The sequence below is a fragment of the Arvicola amphibius genome, chromosome X, assembly GCF_903992535.2.
Source record: "Arvicola amphibius chromosome X, mArvAmp1.2, whole genome shotgun sequence".
Classification (NCBI taxonomy): Eukaryota; Metazoa; Chordata; class Mammalia; order Rodentia; family Cricetidae; genus Arvicola; species Arvicola amphibius.
Window position 1 is genome coordinate 53,430,964 of NC_052065.1, and position 23,071 is coordinate 53,454,034.

The following is a 23,071-nucleotide window of genomic DNA, read 5'->3' on the forward strand; positions in this document are numbered from 1 at the left end:
AATAAAACTATCAATCATTAAATAGCCTAATATCATTTCTTTAACTAACAACAGCATTGTAGCTGACATCTACGTTTTCATGGTATTACCCAAGTGTCCCCAACAGTGATGCTTAACCCATTTGACTCTACTTAAAACAACAAAAGAGATCACAAAGGCAAAAAATGTTAGTGTTGAGTACAATTTGAAGCAGACATGGGATACTACTTTAAATACTCAAGGGATAAACACTGATATTGTAGAAAACATTAGAGTTCTATGTTATAGTTTTTGTTCTGTCATTAACATTGCAGATCTGTATACTATTCACTCTAAGCTTGTACTTTTGTTATTGAGAAAGTAGAAATTAGTCACATGTTACTAATATAAATATTCTACATATATAATAAATATATTTCAAAAAGCAAAAAATAAAGCATTAATTTTATAGTAATATTATAGGATATTCTATAATATTTTGAATATACTGGACTATATGACATTTAATTTCACTTGTAACTTTTTACTTTTTCTTGTGACTACTTTTCAACTACATCTGTGTATTTTATTACATTATATTTTCTAGTAGAAATATAATAAACAACATTTTTACACACCAACTCCAACATAAAAGCATCTAGAGCGGTGATTCTCAACATTCCTAATGCTGTGACCCTCTAATACAGTTTCTCATGTTGTGGTGACCCCAACCATAAAATTATTTTCACTGCTACTTCATAACTAATTTTGTTACTGTTATGAATCGTGGTGTAAATACCCGATATTCACCCTCCAAAAGGGTCAAAACCCACAGGTTTAGAACTAGTGATCTAGTGTTCTTTATAGATATATATATATTTATTTATTTATATATATATGTATGTATATATACATATATATAATTTTCTTATCTTTAAAGAGTTTTATTAAGCTACCTTGCATTTAAGTGGAGCATTCCCTTCTTTTTTTAAAGTTGTTTCTTTTATTTAGCTTATACAGCAACAGGTATCATTATAGTATTTTCATACATATCTTATTCCCATAGTCACTCCTCTTCTGAGCCTCTCTTTTACTCTCTGCCCCAATATATACCCTTCTACTTCCATGTCACATGTATTCTACTACCTTGTTTTTCTTTTCAAAGCCCCGTTAAAGAGCTCTTCTTCCTTTTCCATGGTCCCTTTTCTAGTTTCAGGAACTACACACATTCCCATTTATCTGAGTATGGTTTATTTCACTTAACATAATGCTTCCTAGTTCTATCCATTTTCCTGCAAATTCCATTCTTATTTACAGTTAAGTAAATTCTCATTCTGCAAATGCTTTCTTCCCATTTTCTTTATGGCTTCAGCTGTTGATAGACACTAAGGCTGGTTCTGTATTTTTAGCTATTATGAATAGTGCGGCAGTGATGTGGATGTGCACATATCTTTGTGGTAGAAATGAGAGTTCTTTTGGAATCGTGGTAGCTAATCTTCCACTATGAAAATATACTTTCGGGGGTGTATATAAGGATGTCTTCAAAAAAGTTCATGTGCAAAGAGGATATCCCCTCCCACCGAATGCAAGTAGCACCACGATATAGGCTAGGCTCTTAGACTGAATACAAAAGAGAAAGTTAAATTAGTGTCAGCATTAACCTTTCTCTGCTTCCTGACTGGTGACAATAGCTGTCTCAAGCTTCAGTTGCCATGCTGCCACAATTTTCTACTAAAACAGGCCGAGCGTCACCAGGGAAGAGGGGATCTCAACTTAAGAATTTCCTAGATCAGATTGGGATGTAGTCTTGTCTGTGAGGTATCTTATTAATCGCTAATTGATGTGGTGGGGGACTGGCTGGCTGTGGGTGGTGTCATCACTAGACCATGGGGCCTGAGCTACGTAAGAAGACAAGCTGAACAAGCCAGTAAGAAACATTCTTTCATGATCTATGCTTCAGTTCTTGCCTCCAAGTTCCTGCCATGAGCTTTTGTCCAGGTTTTACTCAATGATGGCCTAATACTTATAAGATAAAATATCCTCCTTGATGTATTTTGGTCTGGTGTTTCTCGCAGCAACAGAATGCAAATGAAAACATATGCCTTTCTTGTCATGATGGATTGTATCCCCTCAAACTATAAGCCTAAACAAACCAACTCCTGTTGCTTCCTGTCAGTTATTTGATCACAGCTATAAAAACTAACACAGGTACATATCCAGGATTAGATAGCAGTTCTATGTTTTATTTTCAAGAAACATTAATACTCATTTCCATAGGGACTACACAAGGTCACAATACCAATCAGCATAAAGTTTTTCTTCCTCACATTCTTACCAGCATTTGTTGGGTTTTTGTTGTTGTTGTTGTTAGTGGTGGTAATGGTGGTGGTGGTGGTGGTGGTGGTAATGGTGGTGGTGGTGGTGGTGGTGGTGGTGGTGGTGGTATGTCATGTTAGTCATTCTGATTGTGGTGAGATTATATTTTAAAGTAGTCTTATTAATGACTTACATTTTCCTGATGGTTGAAAATGTTGAACATTTGGAAAAATTATTTATTGATCATTTATTTCATGTCTTCTTTGGAAAACTGTCTATTCAGATGATTATATAATAAATGGGGGGGGTGACATTTCATTTAAATTCTGGGTTTTATTAATCTGTTCCTTTGTGATTCTAAACAAAATGGTTACTGGGGATATGTGCCTGAAATCCCACTCATTTTAGCAGTGGTCTCAAAACCATCAGTGCTTGTTCATGGTTATTCTCTAAACTTTGACCCTGATGCTAACTTCCCCAAGCCACCCTGATTTGTTCAGTGTTCCTTCTCAGCCTATGGTCTGTCTCCCTGAAAACAAAACATATTGACATTTCAATGTGGTTTAATCATTCTTTTAAAACAGAGAGAGTGGTCAGCAGAAGAAGCTCTGTGTGCATAGCTATCCACATTCATTCCTAAGTCTTGTGGTTATTGATGGGTTCATTTCAAATACCCTAGGGATTGACTCGTCAACCAGTAAAGCTGGACTGGGACACAGATAACATTTCAAGGTGCTAACAAAATAAGCCATATAAATAGAGAATGAAGAATTAGATATTCCATTAGAAAACACTTGGCATAGGAGATAAGATGTGATTTTTATCTATTTCCCTACTTCAGGGTGGTGCCAACACCTAAATCCTATCAATCAGTTCATTGTGCTTTATAAGTTGATAGCCCCTGCAGGATAGGTTTCTCTTTCAACTAGTATGTCCAGTATTGATATAGGGTAAAAATGATCACAGCTATACTTATGGTGAAAACTAAAATGTAAATAGTCATTTTTCAAGTACTTTATACTTGTCAAACTGTGCTAAATCTTTATTAGCATGTGTTAGCTCATTAAATTCTTAGAGAAAGTCTGTTGTGGTCCCTATGTTTCAGTGAAAACCTTGCCAAAAAATAAATAAAAAGTAAAAAACATATTGGTAGGAACTAGTAAAGTTGAAATTCAAGTTAACTTCAACGCTTTGCTCCTTCCTTCAAAATACATGCCATAAGGCCAACCTTTAGGCAATTTGAGCTCCAAAAGCCCAAGCCCCTCTAACCTTTTGTTTGAGACCCAGAATACTTAAACCTTATCTTAGAGGAAACACCAACAATAAAGATGGTGATATAGCTTGCCATGTGAGGCCCTGGGTTCCTCAGTACTGAAAAAAATTATAAAGACCTTCTATTATATGAAGTGAAGTAAAACATAACCCTGGCAATGCCGAAGCATGCATGGGCAGCCCATTTATACTGGGTTTCGTGGTCTGAGTTGATGAGGACAACTGACCAGGTCTCTTACTAAAGGAACAGGATCCACCGAGATACAAACTGGGATCCTGGATTCAGAGCCCAGTGTGTTAATCATTAAACCACAGAGCTGGTGCAGGAGAGATGGCTCAGCCATTAAAGTCTAGACTTCCATTATATGATATGAAATTCTCAAAAAAAATCTTTAAAAAAAAATAAAAGAACACGGCATTCCAGAAGGAACTAACAGAAAGATATAGGTTAGAGCAAGGGTGGCCATAACACCCCCTCATAACTCTTTGCTATCTGTCTTCCCATAAAGGATTTTTTATTGTCTCTTTTCCATTGTGATATCCCCTGGCAAAAAAAAAAGTGATTATCAAGACCACTTTGCAGATGGGAGAAGCTGGCCCTTCCAATACTCAAAGAGCCTATAATTCATAAAAAAAAATCCTAGAGAAGATATATAAGAAGGTGAATCCAAAGAAAAACATATAGTTATCCTCCTGGATACTGGAAGTAGACAAGATTGCCGGACAAAAAATGGGAACATGGGGGTGGGGTGGGATGGGGGGATGGCGGAATGGGGAGAGAAAAGTGTGAAGTGGAGGATGGGAAGAGCTTGGGGGAATAGGATGGTTGGGATATAGGAAGGGTGGATATGGGAACAAGGAATTATATATCTTAGTTAAGGGAGCCATTCTAGGGTTGGCAGAGACTTGACTCTAGAGGGGTTCCCAGGTGTCCAGGAAGACGCCCCCAGCTAGTTCCTTGAGCAGCTGAGGAGAGGGTGCCAGAAATGTCCAGATCCTATTGCCATACTCATGAATATCTTGCATATCACCATAGAACCTTCACCTGGCATTGGATGGAGAAAATGACAGAGCCCCACATAGAAGCACCGGATTGAGCTCCCAAGGTCCTGATGAGGAGCAAAAGGAGGGAGATCATGAGCAAGGAAGTCAGGACCATGAGGAGTGCGTTTACCCATTGAGACGGTGGGACAGATCTAACGGGAGACCACCAAGTCCAGTTGGAATGGGACTGATGGAACAGGGGACCAAACCGGACTCTCTGAATGTGGCTGACGGTGGAGGAGGACTGAGAAACCAAGGACAATGGCGATGGGCTTGGACTCTACAGTATGGACGGGCTCACTGTGAGCCTTGTCAGTTTGGTTGCTCACCTTCCTGGACTTAGGGGGAGCTGGGAGATCCTTGGACTTAACATAGTGAAGGGAACCCTGATGGCTCTTTGGCTTGGAGAGGGGCGGAGTGGGGGTATGGGTGGAAGGGAGGGGAGGGAAGGGGGAGGAGGAGGAAAGGAGATGGAAATTTTTAATAAAAAAAAATGAGAAAAAAAAGAAAAACAAAAAAGGGATAAAAAAAAGAACAAATTCAAACTAACAACCTCAAGGAAAGCCAAGATCTAGAACACATGGTCAGTTATAATCACCAACAGCAACCTGTTCAAAGGTGACCTAGTGGAAACAGAGACCTTACAGATCAAGAGTATTAATGTCCAGATTCTTTATGGTAAAACATCAAACAATCCATAGCCTTCCAAGCCTTTACAGGTTTCCTGTTTCCATACATAGCATGTCTTAGATCCCAGCCATTTGACTATGCTATAAGTGAGATCTGAGAATTGTAAGCTTCAGCCCCTTGAGAACAGGGAGTACACACTCTGATATTAACAGCTGAAGACTGTACCAGTCCATAATGGTGTTCATACTTCTTCCAAGGAGAGAAACAAAGAAAAAAGGAAAGAAGAATAGTTGATATAAGGAGAAAGAGAAGAGAATAAGCAAAAATGAAGAGTTGAAAAGATAAGAAGGATCTAGAAGAAGAAAGGATCAAAAGGGGGATATAGAAAATAAAGTAGGTGGAGGAAAAGAAAAAGAAATGTGAAAAAATCACAGCTACATAGAGGTTTGGGGGAAAAGACTTCAAAGCTATCCAAGCCAAATCTAGAAAGATAAAGATCAAACAAAGGAAGTGACTTAGGAAAAGGTGAGCAGCAGAGAATGAACCAAAATAAACAAGAGATAGAAGAGAGGTCAAAAGATTAGAAAGGCAGAGATTTAAGAAAAGGGTAGGAATGAAGCAAAAGAAGGAGATGAGGAGACAGAGAGGGAGAAAGAGAAAAAGAAATGAAAAGACAAAAGGAGAGAAAGGAAAAGAGCAAGAGTGTGGGTCAGGAAAGCCGGGTTAGGCAGCCAATGAGAGAAGAGCAGAGTGAAGGTTGGCACTCACCCTCACAAAGCTGGCCGGAAACCATCCCTCCTCATCGTCGATCTGGCCCCACCACCAATCCTTGTTGGAAGCATCCAAGACTTTGATGACGTCGCCAGCTTTAAATGCCAACTCCCGGTTGGCCATGGTGACGTGATCCCATACTGCCTCAGCACTAACGATGGAATCTCCAGTGATCAGCTTAGGAGACAAAATGAGAATGTGTTCAGTCCATACATCTGACTAGTCTACTTGAGCATTCCCTCACCCCAAATGCTCTACTTTTAATGGAAATGCTTACATGTTCCGGTGGTGAGATGTGGCGGTAAGGGGAAATGACACCAACATGCAAGCTATATTGGACTACAAGACAAACGATGCTGTCATTTCTCGATTAGCCAGTGCATAGAATAATCCAGCATGTGAATATGGACAAAGCATCATGCTTTCATCTATTTTCATGAACTCTTCTTCCCAACATGAATACAAACAAATAAACAAAGCTCTATCCATATCTCCTTGGTGCTTAGCAGCCCTGGATCTTCAAAGTAGAAAGGCTAGCATCAACGACTAAATTAAAGTGCAGGCATATTTGTTTTCAATTCTTCATGTTCCTTTCCCTTTCCCCTCCTCCTTGAAACTGACCAACTGAGAGTTGGTAGCATACTATTTAACTCAACCATATGCCTTCCCATGTGGTAAGAGAGTATGGCATTCTTCAAACACAACCGACCCCAGTCCTCTAGTTCCTACTCTCACCCATGCTTGATTCCATTTAGATAGATCATGGGTATGAAAGAATATGGCTTCCTTTGCTGTGCTGTGCACGATGAACTCAATTCTGGCTTAGATACATAAAAAATTTGTTCAGCTGGCCTGTGGTTTAGCTAGGGAGTCCGTTTTGGCTTCATTTGATAGATTTAAAAGAAACTGATAATGAAGAACTGAGGCCAGAAACTAAAGATCATTCAGTAAGGCAGAGGGTATGCACAGTCCTTGATCTTAACCTGAGTGACTGAATCTCATAGAAATCAGGACTGGGCTCCACACACCAGAACAAACATCTATCCATTACCGCATGCACATGAACAAAAACACATAGAGTCATGACAAACATTTAAGCACATAGAAAAGGATGGAGTGGGAGTTAGGCCACCTCTCCTTGGCTACTGACCACGGTTTCGTGTTTACTTTCCCCTGAACTCATCCACCTTGTACCTATTGGTCTCCCCAGCATTTGTAGAGGCACATTTTGGAATTAGAGAACATATGGCCTGCCTGGCAAAAAGACTCAAACACTCTCTCTCCAAACTCAATTACGGAACATGCCAATTTATAAATAAGTTTTTCCATGAGCCTGTTTGAAGAAGAAACGTCTGCCTGAGGAAATCATAGTTCCATAATACCAAAGATAAAACATTTCAAAGACAGCAGAACTGTCATCTGAAGAATATTTAGCCTCTCCAACAGACCGATCATATAATACATTGTCCAGAGAATGAATGCTACAGTCCAATCAGAAAATGAATATGCAGAACACTGCACTCATATGAACACATGCATATGAATATACACTGCTTTTATGACTTGGTTAAGGTATACTAATCTCCTAGGCCATGTCTAAGACATACTTCTTTGCTCAGGAGTCTAACCTCTATGTTCTCCACAGAAAGCGAGGCACAGGAAAATCTCAGTATGGAAATATCTAACAGGACCTTTTCAAATGTATTTTAAATACCTTGTGCTTCAATGTTCACAAACGGTTTCCTCTCCCAGCATTATACACAGTCTGTACTAAATGAGCTGTGTTTCACTATTGGTCATATTTTAAAAATGAGAAGACTGAGATTCAGTGAAATAAACTTGTTTTTCAGCCAGTAACAATGAATAAATTACCAAAACAGATCTTTAGGCCTCAGAAGCATCAAACCATACTACTAATAAGGGCTCACTTATACTAAACTTAAAAGAATGTTATCATAAAAACAGATGGCCTTAAGGAACTCTGAGGAAAGAGATTTTAATCTCCTCTCTAACAAGATTCATTTTTATGTTGATCTTGTTTTCTTCCAAAGGAAAATAATCAATTTTTGCTAGTTCTGGTCTCAGTGAAGAAAGAGAACTGCTAGTCACTGGTTTTTATAGTTCGAATGTGGGATGCCCCACACAGGTTCATGTGTTTTAGAACTTTATATCAATTGGCAGTGCTGTTTTAAGGAATTTATAGAATCTTTGGGACATCAGACCTAGATGAAGGCTATAGGTCACTTGAGGCAGACCTTGAAAAATAAACACACTTCTAATGAAAACCCAAGCTCTCCATGTACTGATCTGCCAAGATAAGAACAAACTGCTATATGCTCCTGCTGCTATAAAAAGAGACAAGCCAACATCCATGCCTTCTTTGCCAAGATAGACTATATCCTTAAAAACCATGCACTAAAATAAATTTCTCCCTTACTTTGTTTCTGTCAAGTATTACATCAAAGTGATGTGAAAAGTAGTCTCAGTAAAATAAATATTTATACATAAAGACTAAAGATGGGTCCCAACTGAGTGTTGCTAAATTAGCACAATAAACCCAGATAGACCAAATCTAGAGGACCATGAGTGCTTATGGTTTGAACTATATTCCCAGATTCTGATCAAGTGTCTACAGTTTGTTAGCTTTGAATATCAGCCCTCTGTTCAGGACACCATCTATAAAAACAAAATTCAAATGCAGATATAGCCTTTCCCTAGAGAATCTACTTTTAACTTATAAGCTATGCTATGTGGTTCTATACTCCTACTTGCTGCATGAGTTATAAAATCCTGAGCCAAGAGCTGGCTGTTGTGTATGCAGAGGTATGATGAATATAATGAATCCAGAGGGTCTTCAAGCTATAAGTAGCTTCTAAGCACATTTACCATAAATACCTGTCAGACTAAAAAAATACTCTTCTCCCATCTTCTGGGTTTTTTAATAAAAGTAAATTAAATTTGAGCTAAAAATTGGTCATATGTATTCATTTTCTGTACAGAATTAAATTTTAATTTGCTACAAGGTTTTCATACATTTATGTACCTCACACATTCATTTTTCATCCAGCACGCATTCAATGACCTGCTGTGTGCACAGATCTGCCCACTGCGGTTATTCATACTTAAAGATCAAAAAGCCTTTCAAACAACATGAAAATCTACCTTTTATTCTGAACTTTGTTACTTTCAAAAATAGTAGTGATGATATAAGGTGAAAATGGAAAAGTCAAAGGAACAAAACAAAGCGGAGCTGTCAGCATGCAATAGAAATACAGAGGAGTACAATTTTACAAAAGCCAAGTGCAAGAGACTCCAACTATGTAACAAGGACTTCAGTTTCTTCATCTATGAAACAGGATAAAGTCTGCTTCAAAAGGCAAGATTACAGAAAGGGTGGATTAACATAACAAATACACAATGCCTAGAAAGACTTGGACTTAATAGCCTATAAGAATTCATGGGTAGGAGGCATTATGCATAGCTCCTGAGATCCACGAAAGGTTTTATGTAGCACTGAAGTATAATTTAAAAGATAAGTGAATGACATATGCTGAGGGAAATAGCAGGATACTTGAGGCTGAAGAAGGAGGTTAAGTCATCTGGAGTTATATGTGAAAAGGCTTGGATTTAGTTTGAAGGAAATGAGGTGAAAGTTGATCGAGGAGATGATATCAGTCCTAAGTGTGGCTATTAAAATATAAGCAATATTAGGAAACGATGAGGACTTTGAAGGAAAAGAGTTGATGACCAATACACTTTTGAATGTGTTAAATATGGAGGGTAGTTAACTGGCTACATAAATACGTTGGAATTTCAGGAGAAGTCAGAGGAAGAGAGAGACAGAAAGTTCTTGGAGTTAGAAGAAATTGTAGAAACCAAGAAATTCTGTCTCAGAGGACAGAATTATGAGAAAAAGCCATAAACCTTAAAAGTTAATAACAAAGGGAGATGGGGACTAGAAGAATAGCCAAAGAAACAAATTGAAATAAAGCTGGCAGCAGATCATTGTAAATAAAGCCAAGAAAAGTCATTTGGGAGTGACTCTACCAGGAATTCCATTCTCTATTTTCCCTCTACTTTCTGCCTCACTTCCCACCAAAAGTACTGATTCCCAATTGCCTCCACACTTCATCCTGAAATCCCAATATAAAGCGAGGAGATGGTACTTAACTACTCTAGCATGGAAACAAATATTTCTAGGCCATGGAATAGCACTCCTGTGATATCTAACAAATTAACTTCCAATTCCCAAGGCATGCTGGATGCAGCACCAAATACATATTAGTTCTTCTTCAGATTTACCAATAAGTGGGGCACATAGTGCTTTCAATATGTACACTGAAGATACTCTAGGATATGAGTCAAAGGATGAGGGCTTATTTTAATCCAGGAAGTCAGAACTTTCATCTAAGGTCTGTCCTTTCATCTCCTGATGATTCATTCTCCCCAGAAATCCCTATGCAACCATGGAGTTTGGTTTCTCTGCCCCCACTGTTCCCTGCCTATCTACAGGGCTTTCATCAGTGGTTGGTAGATGTCTGAGGATATTTATAATCATGTAAAATGTATGCCCAATGGCAGGTTTGCAATGACAAAGGATAAAGCACCCGAAGATCACAGTCCTTGCTCAGTTTTTAAGAATTGTATCACTTGTTTTATTCATTTTGTTCTTTCCCTTTAGTTGAACAATATAACCCCTCCAAAATAGATACTTAATTATTAACCTGACTGGCTAGCAGAATATTAAAGTTTAATATCAAGAAGCAGAATACATTTAAAAAGTGAACTACTGGGACTGGTGAGATGGCTCAGCAATTAAGAGCACTGGTTGCTCTTCCAGAAAACCTGGGTTTGATTCCCAGCTCTCAAGGAGGTCCACAATCATCTGCAATGCCAGTTTCAGGGGTTCCAAAGTTCTCTAATCAACTCCACAGGCTCCAGGCACACACATGGTATACATATCAACATGCAGGTAAAAGACCCACACATGTAAAATAACTTTTTAAATTTAAACACAAACCACTATGTGTTGTAAAGAATAACAAATGTTCCAACTGTTGTTATGGTAACTGAGCAAGGTCTGCCTTCTAGAAATATACATAGCAGAAAAAGGCTATGGAGGAAGGCTGTTACCTCCCTATGAAGTTTCGTTTGTCCCTTTCCCCTCAGATGTCCCCTTTTCTCAATGCCTAAGCATGAACAAGAACCAAGTTCCATTTCCTGGTTTTCTCTAAGTTATATTTAAGACAAGCCGGGATTTTATGTTCTCTTAGAGTAGATAAGCTATCCTTTTAAAACAGTTTTGTAAATAAATGCTGGCTGTTTAGCCAAAAGTGTTAAAGAACAACCATCCCCGTTTTTTGACAAGTTATAACCCAGGCTGCTGCAACAACACCTAAGAACCATCATAGTATATAAAAGGGGCTCCAAATGGCTACTGAAATAACGTGCTCTCTCTCTCTCTCTCTCTCTCTCTCTCTCTCTCTCTCTCTCTCTCTCTCTCTCTCTGTGTGTGTGTGTGTGTGTGTATGTCTGTGTGTGTGTCTCTGTGTGTGTATATGTGTGTGTATATGTGTCTGTCTGTCTGTCTGTCTCCGTGTGTGTGTGTGTGTCTGCAGGTACGCTTTATTTTACTCTTTTATTTGTGTCTGTGGTAGTGTATGCATATGTGCATATGTGTGGGGGCGTCTGCAGATGCCAGAAGAGGGTGCTGAATCACCTGGCACTGGAGTTACAGTATGAGCTCTTTACCTGCTGGGCGGTCGCCCCAGACCGTGCACCTTACTGTGACATAGGGTCTCTCGGTGAACACGAAGCTCGCAAATTTAGTTCAAATGGCTAGACAGCAAGTCTTGTGGACCTCCTGTCTCCACTGCCATAGGAATGAGATTACCACTGTGTGGCACAGAGCCTGACCTTTAACACAGGTGCCTCATATATAACTCAGTTCCCCATATTTACACGATAAGCACTTTACCAACTGAGTCATCTACCTAGCCCTTTGTCTAAAATTTAATCAGTCAAATGGCACACTGAAATTAAATGTGATCCCTCAATTCCCTCTCACTTTGGGCATCCTGTTGCGATAAATACTTTAGTTCTTCAAAGGATAAAGGACAAAGATTTCATTTTCTGCTGTTTATTTCTTCTTACCCTTTCTTTGGGCTTAATGGATGTCTTTTATGGACCATTGCTGAGGAAAATAAGAACCCATGCAGAGACTAGATGACATTACATTAAAGCATAGGCTTCTGCCTGCATTTTCCCAGAATGGCTAGGAAAACTGAGGAATGGGTTTTGCATTTTAGCCTTTGGCTGCTCCATAAAAAAAATCAATAGATATTTTGATTTTTGTTCTCTGCTTAGGTCACCAGAGAAGTCATTCCTTATCGTAACATTCACTCCCATATGCCTCCAGTTCCATCCTTCCAAATGCCTGTTTTCACCTCCAATGAAATATAAAATTTGTCATATTCCTTTCCTTCCTAAGTTTTCCTACTTTACAAAATTCCACTGTACTTACTTCTTTTTTTTTTTTTTTTTTTTTTTTTTTTTTTTTTTTTTTTTTTTTTTTTTTTTGGTTTTTCGAGACAGGGTTTCCCTGTAGTTTCTAGAGCCTGTCCTGGAACTAGCTCTTGTAGACCAGGCTGGCTTCGAACTCAGAGATCCGCCTGCCTCTGCCTCCCGAGTGCTGGGATTAAAGGCGTGCGCCACCACCGCCCGGCTTGTACTTACTTCTTTCTTCCTTATATCTCCCGGTCAGATCTAGCTTTCTTCACCTCCACTATCCCTTCTAATATCTGGTCCTCATCACCTCAAGCTGCCTTCTAACTAGTCTTCCACCTCCCACATGTTTCCCTGTTCAAGTTACTGTAAGGAGTAGTTTGATGTATTTTTCAATTTTCCTTACTGATATCACTTTGTGATCATGAAGATTTAGTAACTCCCTATCATCAATCTCTAAAAACTTTGTGTAAGTTAGTCCCATCTCTGAATCCAATCCTTGCCTCCAACTGGGCAAGAACCTTCTTTTTTTCTTTTCTTCATGTGATTCTTTGGATTAAACCCAGGATCTTACATATACTAAGCAAGGTGCTCGATCACTGAACTACAATCCCAGCCTGGATTGCCAAATTGGATTTTATAGGAAGATATAATCCTACATTTGTGCCTTTGATGTAACCATACTCTATAGCCAAGCTGCTTCTTCCTATGTGATCTGGGTCACCTGCTCTTTAATCGTTTCACTAATAACTCCAGCCAGGGTCTGTTCTCCTCTCCCTCCGCCACTTTTAGTAATTTCTACCGAGAATAAAATGTAAATAACAACTAGGAGAAGTTAAAATTGTAAAGCAGAGTATAATTCTACAAATAACATAACTTGCGTAGTGGCTATAGAACATCTGCTTAATCTACAATAAACTGCATTGTTGTTAACCTCTTTTTCAAACTTCTGTGACTAACATGAGTCCTAAAAACCAGACAATCTCTCCAGTGGATCAGTAAGGGAGTTAGCATCTCCATCAGGTTGTAAAACATAGTATGCCGACAAATAATCAATTCATACAATATGTATCCAAGTGGCTTACAGGCTTGTTAAATTTAGTTGGCATCTAATTATTTTTTTTTTTGCAGTTTTACACTGGATTTTGTTACAGCACAACAAATGTATCTTGTGGCCATCAGAGAAAGAAAAAGAGATGACAGGCAAGAAAACCCCACTTTTAATGAAGGAAACAATGACAACTGTTGCTTTTTACTTCTTTCTAGGACATTGAGACCTGCTTGCTTCTGTCTTCAATCTGGTTGTTGCTAGAGGCAAGCCAGAGGAGCTCAAACAGTGCCAAGTCACTTAGGTAACCTAAAACGATCTTAAAATCCACAGTTGAATTCTAAGTTATTTTTCTTGGGTTACTATGAATAGTCCTTGGGGTTTCAGTTTTCCGCAGTCTGTGATTTGAACTTCAGTCTTGGAGTTTCCTGGCTAAAAAGCCCATAGGCTTCCAGAAGGGTAGGAGGAGGGGGCTAGAACTGCATGAAGAATTTGTCCTCTGTACCACCCACATGCATAGCTCTATAATCAACACCATAGCCAGAGGGTGGGTGGGCAAGGCAAAGAGAAGAAGTCATTTTTTTTTCATCCATTTGACAGATGTCGTGTTAAAAATCTTGCTGGGAAAAGAGGATTGTAGGTGGGGGGAGGAAAGGAGGAAGAGCCAGGTTGGAACAGAAACTAATGGATCCAATGTCCAAATGTGACCATCTGGCTAAGGTGGCTAGAACAAGAACATCATTTATTCAACATAGTAATGCCTACATCTAGAGAACAGAGAGGAGAAACATATTTCAATCCACTTAAATCACCTTCAAGTCTACTTGATATCATCTCCTAAGACAAAAATTTAAGTTCCTGACCTTGGTATTTCTTTCCAATGAGAATGTGTCTCCTGCTCACAGAGGAAACTGCATTTAAACAGTTCATCAGAAAGTAAAAGATGCTGTCTAGTGGCTCCTCGGTTTCTCTCTGCCTATAGACTCAGGAGAAAAAAAAAAAGAAACTCCAACCTGGGTCAAACACCTAGTCCTTGTCAACTGTCTTCATGACCAGTAGACCATGTTTCTCTTGTCATAGTCCTGGGTTTCTGGCAAGCATTCAGTAAATGGTAGATGACAGAGGGGTTGGGACATTTTAGTGCACAAGGCCTCAGGCACTGAAACTGCTTACTCTGACTTCCCCTCAAATCTTACTAAAGATTTAGAAGGATACATTATCAAAACCTAGACTTCAACTGAACACAAGAGAAGCAAAATCAAGCCTACTCTCAGGGCCCTAGAGAAATTGCACTAGGTCTATGTCTGCAAAAAAAGTGGTTGTGCTTAAATAAAAGTACTTCAAATAGGTCAGTCAAGCTTATATAAGGCATATGTCTGTCTGCACTAGGTAGAGGGTGTCAGGGTGGAGAACGTACGGGATCCAGGGCCACTGATTATGGGACAAAGCATCTAATAAGGTTCTAGGACTCAAAGTTGCTCTTTTTGACTTTGAGTGGGGCTCAAGAGCCTGAAAATCAGTGGGTCCACATACAAGTGATTATAATAGGAGACTCTTAAGAGCTATTAGAACTAATTCAGCCCTCTATTTTACAGGTAAGAAAATCAAGGCTCCAACAAGAAAAAGTTCCTATGGTGTTAATTCAGTGAACAGCAGAGGTAACATTAGAAACTAAGTCTGAATCTTTCAGAAGAATGGTTGGCATTTGTTTTTGTTCTATATCCCTCTGTTGTCAAAAACTAGAGTTTAGTGCTTTAACTGTATGTTAATCATAGATATTTAATCATAGGTCAATGTGTTTTATTATTATAATTTTACCATCTACATGTGCCCCATACTATTATATTGTAAACATAGAATGTAACAATACAAATTATTTTTAAAAATATGGAAGGAGTAAGAAGAGAATTCAGGAAAACAGGGAGGAAAGAGATTTTTTAAAAGAGACAGGAAGCTCCAGGCAATGGTGGCATATGCCTTTAATTCCAGGGCTCAGGAGGCAAAGGCAGGTGGATCTCTGTGAGTTCAAGGCCAACCGTGTCTACAGAGTGAGTTCCAGGGTAGCCAAGGTTACACAAAGAAATTCTGTCTCATAAAGGAGAGAGAGAGAAAGATAAAATACATAAGACATGAAAGCAAAAGTGGGGCCATTGGAGTGCAGTGGGGAATCAGAAGCTTGAGAAGAGAGGAAGTGGGGGAGCAAACAAGAAATTATGAAAATACATAATAAAAGTACATTTTCAAAAATTTAAAATAGAAGACTATATTAAACCCAATAGCTAAATACTACCTGATACAATATACACTCCATAAAATCTCCTAATCAATATAAATGGCAAGATCAATGAGATTAAGCAACTAATATACCAAGAAATTCTAGACCTGCACTCACTGGTACAGCCTTCCACCCTACACTGGTCTCAGCTGCTTTCCATGGATCCTGATTTTTTTATCCTGGCCTCTTTCCCTCTTCTTGGGACTCCTCAGATCATAGGTCCTTCCTTTCAGAAACCCTCTGGAAAAGAATCTGAGCTTCCAAGTATAGCCCTCTCCACTCTGATGCTTTCCAGGGATCATGGTATCCTACCAATTCCTGCCCATCTCTTTGAAACTGGCCAGATCATAGACTGACTACTCCCAACTGGAGACCCTTTAGTTTATTAGCACAGAGACAGGGGTAACCTACCTGTGTTCCCTGACACAACCTCTTAGTTGCTTTCTGCTTACCAGAAATCATAACCTCCTTCTAGCTCCTCCCCCTCTCTTTGGGACTAGCCAGATCATAGATCCGACCCAACCAGAGGCTCTCTAGCTCTCTCACATGGCATAGAGACACAATAAGCTATTCATGGTACTCAGCACAGGTACTACATTCTAGTCAACCCATGGCAGTAGGGATGGGATTGGGTGGGGGTACAACAGATCTATCCTTCAGGCCCAGGACAAAGGACACATCTTGTTCTACAACACAGTCTAGTAAGTCTACCTGATCCTACACTGCCTGCACCATTTTGAATTCTTAGATTACTCTGAGTCTCATAAGGACCCCAGCCCAAACTAGTGAGCCTCTTCTGTACACTTCGTAACTTCCAGGTTTGTGTCTAGTGGTACATTCTACGGACCAGCATAGCCTGTTGTGTCCACATGAGATCCACATTCAATGAAAGAAGCACATATGCCCAGGTCTCATTTTAAAAACAATATGAAAAGTCAAGACAGTATGTCGTTCCCCCAAATTCACTAGCCCTATGGAAATGTTCTACAATGAGAATTACCTAGATGAACCACAGGATACAGAACTTAAAAGGACAGTCATAATATTGATCAAAGAATTCAAGGAATTTAAAGAAGACACAAATCAAAGGCTCAGTAAACCTAAAGAGAATGAATTCAAAGAGAATGCTTGATTAATACCCAAGGAAATACAAATATAAGTCTGAATGAAATGGCAAAGACAATCCAGGAATGAAAACCAAATCCAATAAAGAGACAGAAATGTTGAAGAGAAACAAGTTGAAATTAAGGTGGAAATGAAAAACTCAATAACAAAATTTGAAGACTCAGGGGAAAGCATTGCCAGTAGAATGGTCAAGTAAGGGGGCTGGAGAGAAGGCTCAGTGGTTAAGAGCATTGCCTGCTCTTCCAAAGGTCCTGAGTTCAATTCCCAGCAACCACATGGTGGCTCACAACCATCTGTAATAAGGTCTGGTGCCCTCTTCTGGCCTTCAGGCATACATACAGAAAGAATATTATATACATAATAAATAAATATTTAAAAAAGAATGGTCAAGTAAGGCATGAGATAGACCATAAAACAAAGAATATATAAAATTAAACACAAACACACACACGGGGGAGGGGCAGGGACGGAGGAAAGGAATGTTCAGGAAATGTGGGACACCATGAAAAAAAATCTTTAAATTATAGGCACAGATGCAGAAGAAGAATCCCAGGTCAATAGTAAGATTGTCTAGAGGAATTACCTATTTATCTGAAATCACATTTAATACATGTAAGTCTGTATATGCATATACGTAAAAGTTCATGTGTTCTCATTTGGGTGGATAATGCTCCCAGAAAGATGCACAGACTATCTAACAGCAAAGCATGGGTAGCTCCCCTTTGACATGTTGGTCAGGGTTGTCCAGGGCACTCCCAAAACATTCTAAGTTCTTGCTGTTGCCCTTTGTTGTCTCACAGAGGTTGAAGTAAGTCCCTATTGCTGAAGACATCCTGCACTTCAGACACAGGGCCCAGAGGTCCCTAAGCTGGAACTTACCCAAAAGCCTCCCTGAGGACTAGCTTTCATAGTACAGTAGGATGTCATGCAACCTACTAAAGGAGGGAAGCAGTCAGCAATCCTACCCAGCTATGATGCCTATGAACCACAATAACCACCAGCAAGATAAGGTAACCCTAAGGGTGCAATAGTGTCACAAATACCAGTAACCAATAGCTACAAGAGGCGAATTATGCCTGGTACTGGAAAACATGGCCAACTACCTGGGGATAGTGAGGGCATGGATTTTTCCAAAAGGCAGAGATAGAAGTACAACACAACTGCACCAGAGGCTCAGAGATCACAGCAGAAGAGAAGCAGAAAGAGCGTAAGAACCGGAGGAATTGGACGTTTCCTGTGAGATTGCATCTTCTTAAATGTCAGAGAATCTACATCAATAAATCTCACCAACATGGCTACCTATACAAGTTCTCAACAAGGACACTAAAACAAGCTAACATGAAAGGAAGAACTCTCCTGGGGCCCCAACACTAGACAAAGAACTATAAGCAACTAAGGAATGCTGAGAGTGGAAGAAATACTCTTTCCAGGAGAGAAGCCCCAAATTGGTTATTCAATGCCAAGTGATCATATACATAGAAGTAACATTGTATGAACTGAGCCATTTGTATTTATATGTATTAGTAGTACACACACACACACACACACACACACACACACCAAGAATGAAAGAAAAAGAGACTATGTTTTGAGAGAGTACATGGGAGGGGTTGGAGGAGGAAATGTGAGGGGAAATGTAATTAAATCTTAATTTCAAAAAAATTTTTGAGAAACAGAAATTTTATTTATTTATTTATTTATTTATTTATTTATTTTTGGTTTTTCGAGACAGGGTTTCCCTGTAGTTTCTAGAGCCTGTCCTGGAGCTAGCTCTTGTAGACCAGGCTGGCCTCGAACTCAGAGATCCGCCTGCCTCTGCCTCCCGAGTGCTGGGATTAAAGGCGTGCGCCAGAAACAGAAATTTTAAAAGAAGTACCATGGGGGTAGGTAAAGAGCTCTGGAGATGGGAATAATGAGATACAGGTGTTATGAAATGGGAAATGAAATATGAGTGCTATAATTGGGGCAGGATAATGGAAGGCAAGAGAGGAAGAACAAATAGCACTAAGGATTTTTGAAACCATATGAATATTAGTTTATGCTTACCTAAAATTACATATACTACATATAACTAAACACACACACACATTTTAAATAACGTTATGCTACTTGGGATGAAAATGCATCCATCTAGAACTAGTAACTAACAAAAACCCCAGTATCAGGCATGAGAAACTTCAACCTCCTTTTGAGTTGTTGATCAGAGAAGTCCAAGTGATTCCTAAAACAATATAGGCTACTGCTGCTTACCTTGACACGTCCCAGAATTTGAAGACTGGTCCCTATTATTGAAGACACTATACTCATAGAAATTCAGCTGGATCTGAGCTGAAAGACTATTGAAAATAATCAATAGTCCTACCCAACTGTGACACCTATGAACCACAAACATGACCAACAAGGAAATAATAAAGTTTTATTTTAAAGTATATAAAATATACTTAAAGGTATAATAGTGGCATTTACATCTTGCTGGTAACCAAATGCTTTCTAATTGGACATAATGCCCCTTCAATAGGAAGAAAATCATGCCTGGTATTAAAAATTTAGCCAACTACCAAGGGTCTGTGAGATAATGGATCTTAAAGAAGAACCTACTACTGGCACTTTACTAATATAATTATTACATTACATTACATTACAGAAAGACACAGTCAAATGAAAAAAGTAACTTACTTTGGGGTAATCAGCTCCAACTGATACATCCCCCATATATAAGGCTCAGAAAACATGAAGGAAGGAGTACAAAGATTGTAAGAGCTGAGGACTAAGAAGCCTGCTGTAAGACTGCATCATTTAGATGTAAAATGGGAAGCTGGACCCATGAAATCTCAACAATATAGCTACCCAAAGAAGACCTGAACAATGCCAACACCAGTAGACATGCCAATGTGTATGAAGGAAATGTCATAGAGCCATCCCTAGATAAAGAGCTATAGGTAATTAATGACCATAGAGAGAGGGAGGAATACCCTAAATGGTTATCCAATACCAAGTGCTGAGCCCTAAAAACAACACTAAATTGATTCAGATGGTTGAATTTACAGATTTATTTGCATATGTATATTAAAAAGAAGAGGCAATATATTTGAGAGGGAGCAGAAGGCAGGACATGAAAAGGGTTGGAAATGATGAGGAAGTTATTTAATTATAAATTCAACACAAACATTTTTATTGTCTAATATTTTTCCATAAGCGAATAAGCTTCACTTAGGGGATTATCACTTAAGATATTTCTGGTATTATTTTCTTCACAGTTGTACACACATTATACCCTCATTACTACAGCTAGTCCTTGCTTTGTCCTCTTCTCCAGCTCTCAAACAGATCCGACCCTTCTATGGATTGAGGAGTATGAACATCTCAGAATGAAGGCTGAATACTGACACTCCAGAATCTTCCTCACAACCAGAAATGTAGGTTTAGAAAATTCTAACTCAAATTCAATCTGAAATGCAGGCTTTTTCAATCTGAAAAGCAAATGGAATAAGAATAGGCTAGGTACAAGTCTGGCCTAATTATTTACTGTAATAATTTGGACAATCCCACCACCTGAATTAGGTTATGTGATGGTTAGTGTTGATTACCAACTTGACAAGACATGGAGTTATCTAGACCAGTCTCCAGGTACACCTATAAGGGATTATTTATATTTAGACAGCCTCTAGGCATATTTTGGGAGAATGTCTTGATTAGATTCATTAAGGGGAGAAGACCTACCATGAATGTAAGACCTTTCCAAAACCCGGTGTCTTAGTTTATATAAGGAGAAAGCTAGATGAACACACCCATTGCCTTCTGCTTCCTGATTATGTAAGACATGTGATCAGTTGCTTTAAGCACCTGTTACCTTGACTTCGCCACCATGATGGAATATACCCTTCAGCTGTAAGCACAAATCAACACTTTCTCGCTTACGTTGCTTTTAGCTGGTGTAGTGGTATGAATGAAAATGGCCCCATAGGCTCATATATCTGAATGCTTGGCTCACAGTTGGTGGGCTGCTCACATAGGATTAGAAGATGTGGCATTGTGGGAGGAGGTGTATCACTGGGAATGAGCTTTGAGGTTTCAAAAATCTACACTAAACCCAGTCTCACATCTCTGTCTCCTACCCTCAGATCTGGATGTAAAGTCTCAGCTACCGCACCACTACCATGCCTCCTTGCTCCCATGTTTGCCCTATGATGAAAATGAGATAACCTTCTGGTGAGCAAGCTCCTAATTAAATCCTTTCCTTTATAAGTTTCCTTGGTCATGGTGTCTCTTCACAGCAATAGAACAGGGACTATGGCAGCAGCATACTTTATCACAGCAAAAGAAAAGCAAAGAAGACAATCTTCTTTAATGAAAAGATGAGGTTACCTTTGAGCTATTCTGCTATCTTAATATTTTAAGCAGGTTTTAGAGGCAGGAGCAGGAGATGGGAAGAAGTAAAATTGAGAAGTATGGGGAAGGCAAGATAAGCGCCTGACTACCCCTGAACTGACTGTAACTGTAACCTGAATGAAATCCTAACATTTCAAACAGTCCAGACCCACTTTTGATATTTCAAATAACGCTTCCCATATCCTTTGTCAAAATGTATTCTTATAACCCAAATCCCATGAGATGTTGCGGTTAAGCCTATTTTATAGAGCAGGAAATTGAATTTCGGTTAAATTTTGTTCACAATGTCTGGGACTGGGAGGGAACCTTAACTATATATCCTAGTTCCTGATCTCCCCCTCAAAAAAGTAGAGAAAACAAAGTAGACGGCTTTGAAATATTTTCTCTCCTGGAGCCAAACCTGACACCCTAGGGTGCTTCCTCAAGCAGGAGGCAAGTACAGGCAGTCTAGGATTGCCTTTCTCGGTTTTAGCGAAAGATCGTGTCCGTGATGCCTCCCTTCAGTCACTCCACTGACCTCCTGATGAACCTCAGCTATTTGATCCTGTAAAGGTTGCAAAACCGGTGTCTTTCCTAGCAGGCTGACTTGACATCAAAAAGCCATGTGAGTGGAAGCAAAACCAGCATGACTTTAAGCAACCTGACCCTATCAAGGTATATTGCCTGACTTCCCATGGTCCCCTTTTAGGATTCTTCTTTCTATGCCACTCAAGCCAGCTCAAGGATAGAGGAGATGCGGATTTGGGGGTGGGGATCAAGTACATCTACAAAACATTTTGAATCTTAGAGACTCGACATCATTTGAGGATAATTGTCATGCCTTTTAGAAGTGGACTGAATGAGACCCAGACAAGAAAGTGGAAACAAACAGGCTCAGCCCAGAAAGGACGAGTATCAACTGGAACTCCTGTTGCTTGAAGTTGAGTCCAAAGCTAATAAATGTCTCCAGGCTTTAACTGTCAATGGGAACACAGCAAAGGTTATGAAGCTCCTTCTTAAGAGCGGTTTCTACAGGTGGTAACATTGGTTACCTGTTACACTGCTTCCCACCCTTTACCCAGTTTACGGTCACCGGCTTCCAGCTCCAGCCTGCAGTACCCAAAGCCAAAAACACTTCCTCTGGACACCATGACCTGGTTTCTAGCTTGAGGAATTCTAAAAATAGTAGGCCCTCTTTAATGGGGGCAAATGGCCTAAGCCGCTGTGCTTAGGGTCTTAGTTGTGACCATTAAGGTTGTGGCTGGTCTGTCAGCCCAGATCGAATGCAAGAGTTGGGTCATTGACCAATGGTGTCTGTCTTTATACATCTTATCACTCACCCTCAAACCTCCCATCTACAACTCAGATATAAGTTTTGATCCAAGGTATTATTTCAGCTCCAAGAAAAAATGAACTTCAATATTAGGTTACTTTATGTTTTCTAGGATATTGCTTTACAGTTGCATCACTCTGTAACGTTTTGTAATTAGATGGGGATGAAGGAGCAGGCTTTAGATTTCTACATTAATCAGTGCCAATTTGCTTTTTTCCATTCTTTTTATATCTGCCTGTTTACTCCCTCTGAGGTCTCACATCTGAGTTTTGTTTTCCTTATGGAGCCTGCTATGACATGCTATCTTTAACATCAGTTTTATTACTTTTCTTCCTGCCTTCCTATGCCTGATGGCAAAGATGAAGCAAAGAAGGCCAGAGGACACTGATAAGAGGTCCAGCAGAGATGACCAGAAACCTGTCATTAT

At 39.4% G+C, this 23,071-nt stretch overlaps 1 protein-coding gene across 1 annotated transcript in view; it reads right to left on the reverse strand.

Moving 5' to 3' along the window:
- The window catches only part of Arhgef9 (Cdc42 guanine nucleotide exchange factor 9), a 399,573-nt gene that overhangs the window by 98,204 nt on the left and 278,298 nt on the right, over positions 1–23,071 (reverse strand). Inside the window, exon 2 of the mRNA XM_038316447.1 lies at positions 5,989–6,168. Coding sequence (XP_038172375.1) covers positions 5,989–6,114 — 126 coding nt within the window. The 5' untranslated portion in view covers positions 6,115–6,168. The remainder of the gene's footprint in view (positions 1–5,988; positions 6,169–23,071) is intronic.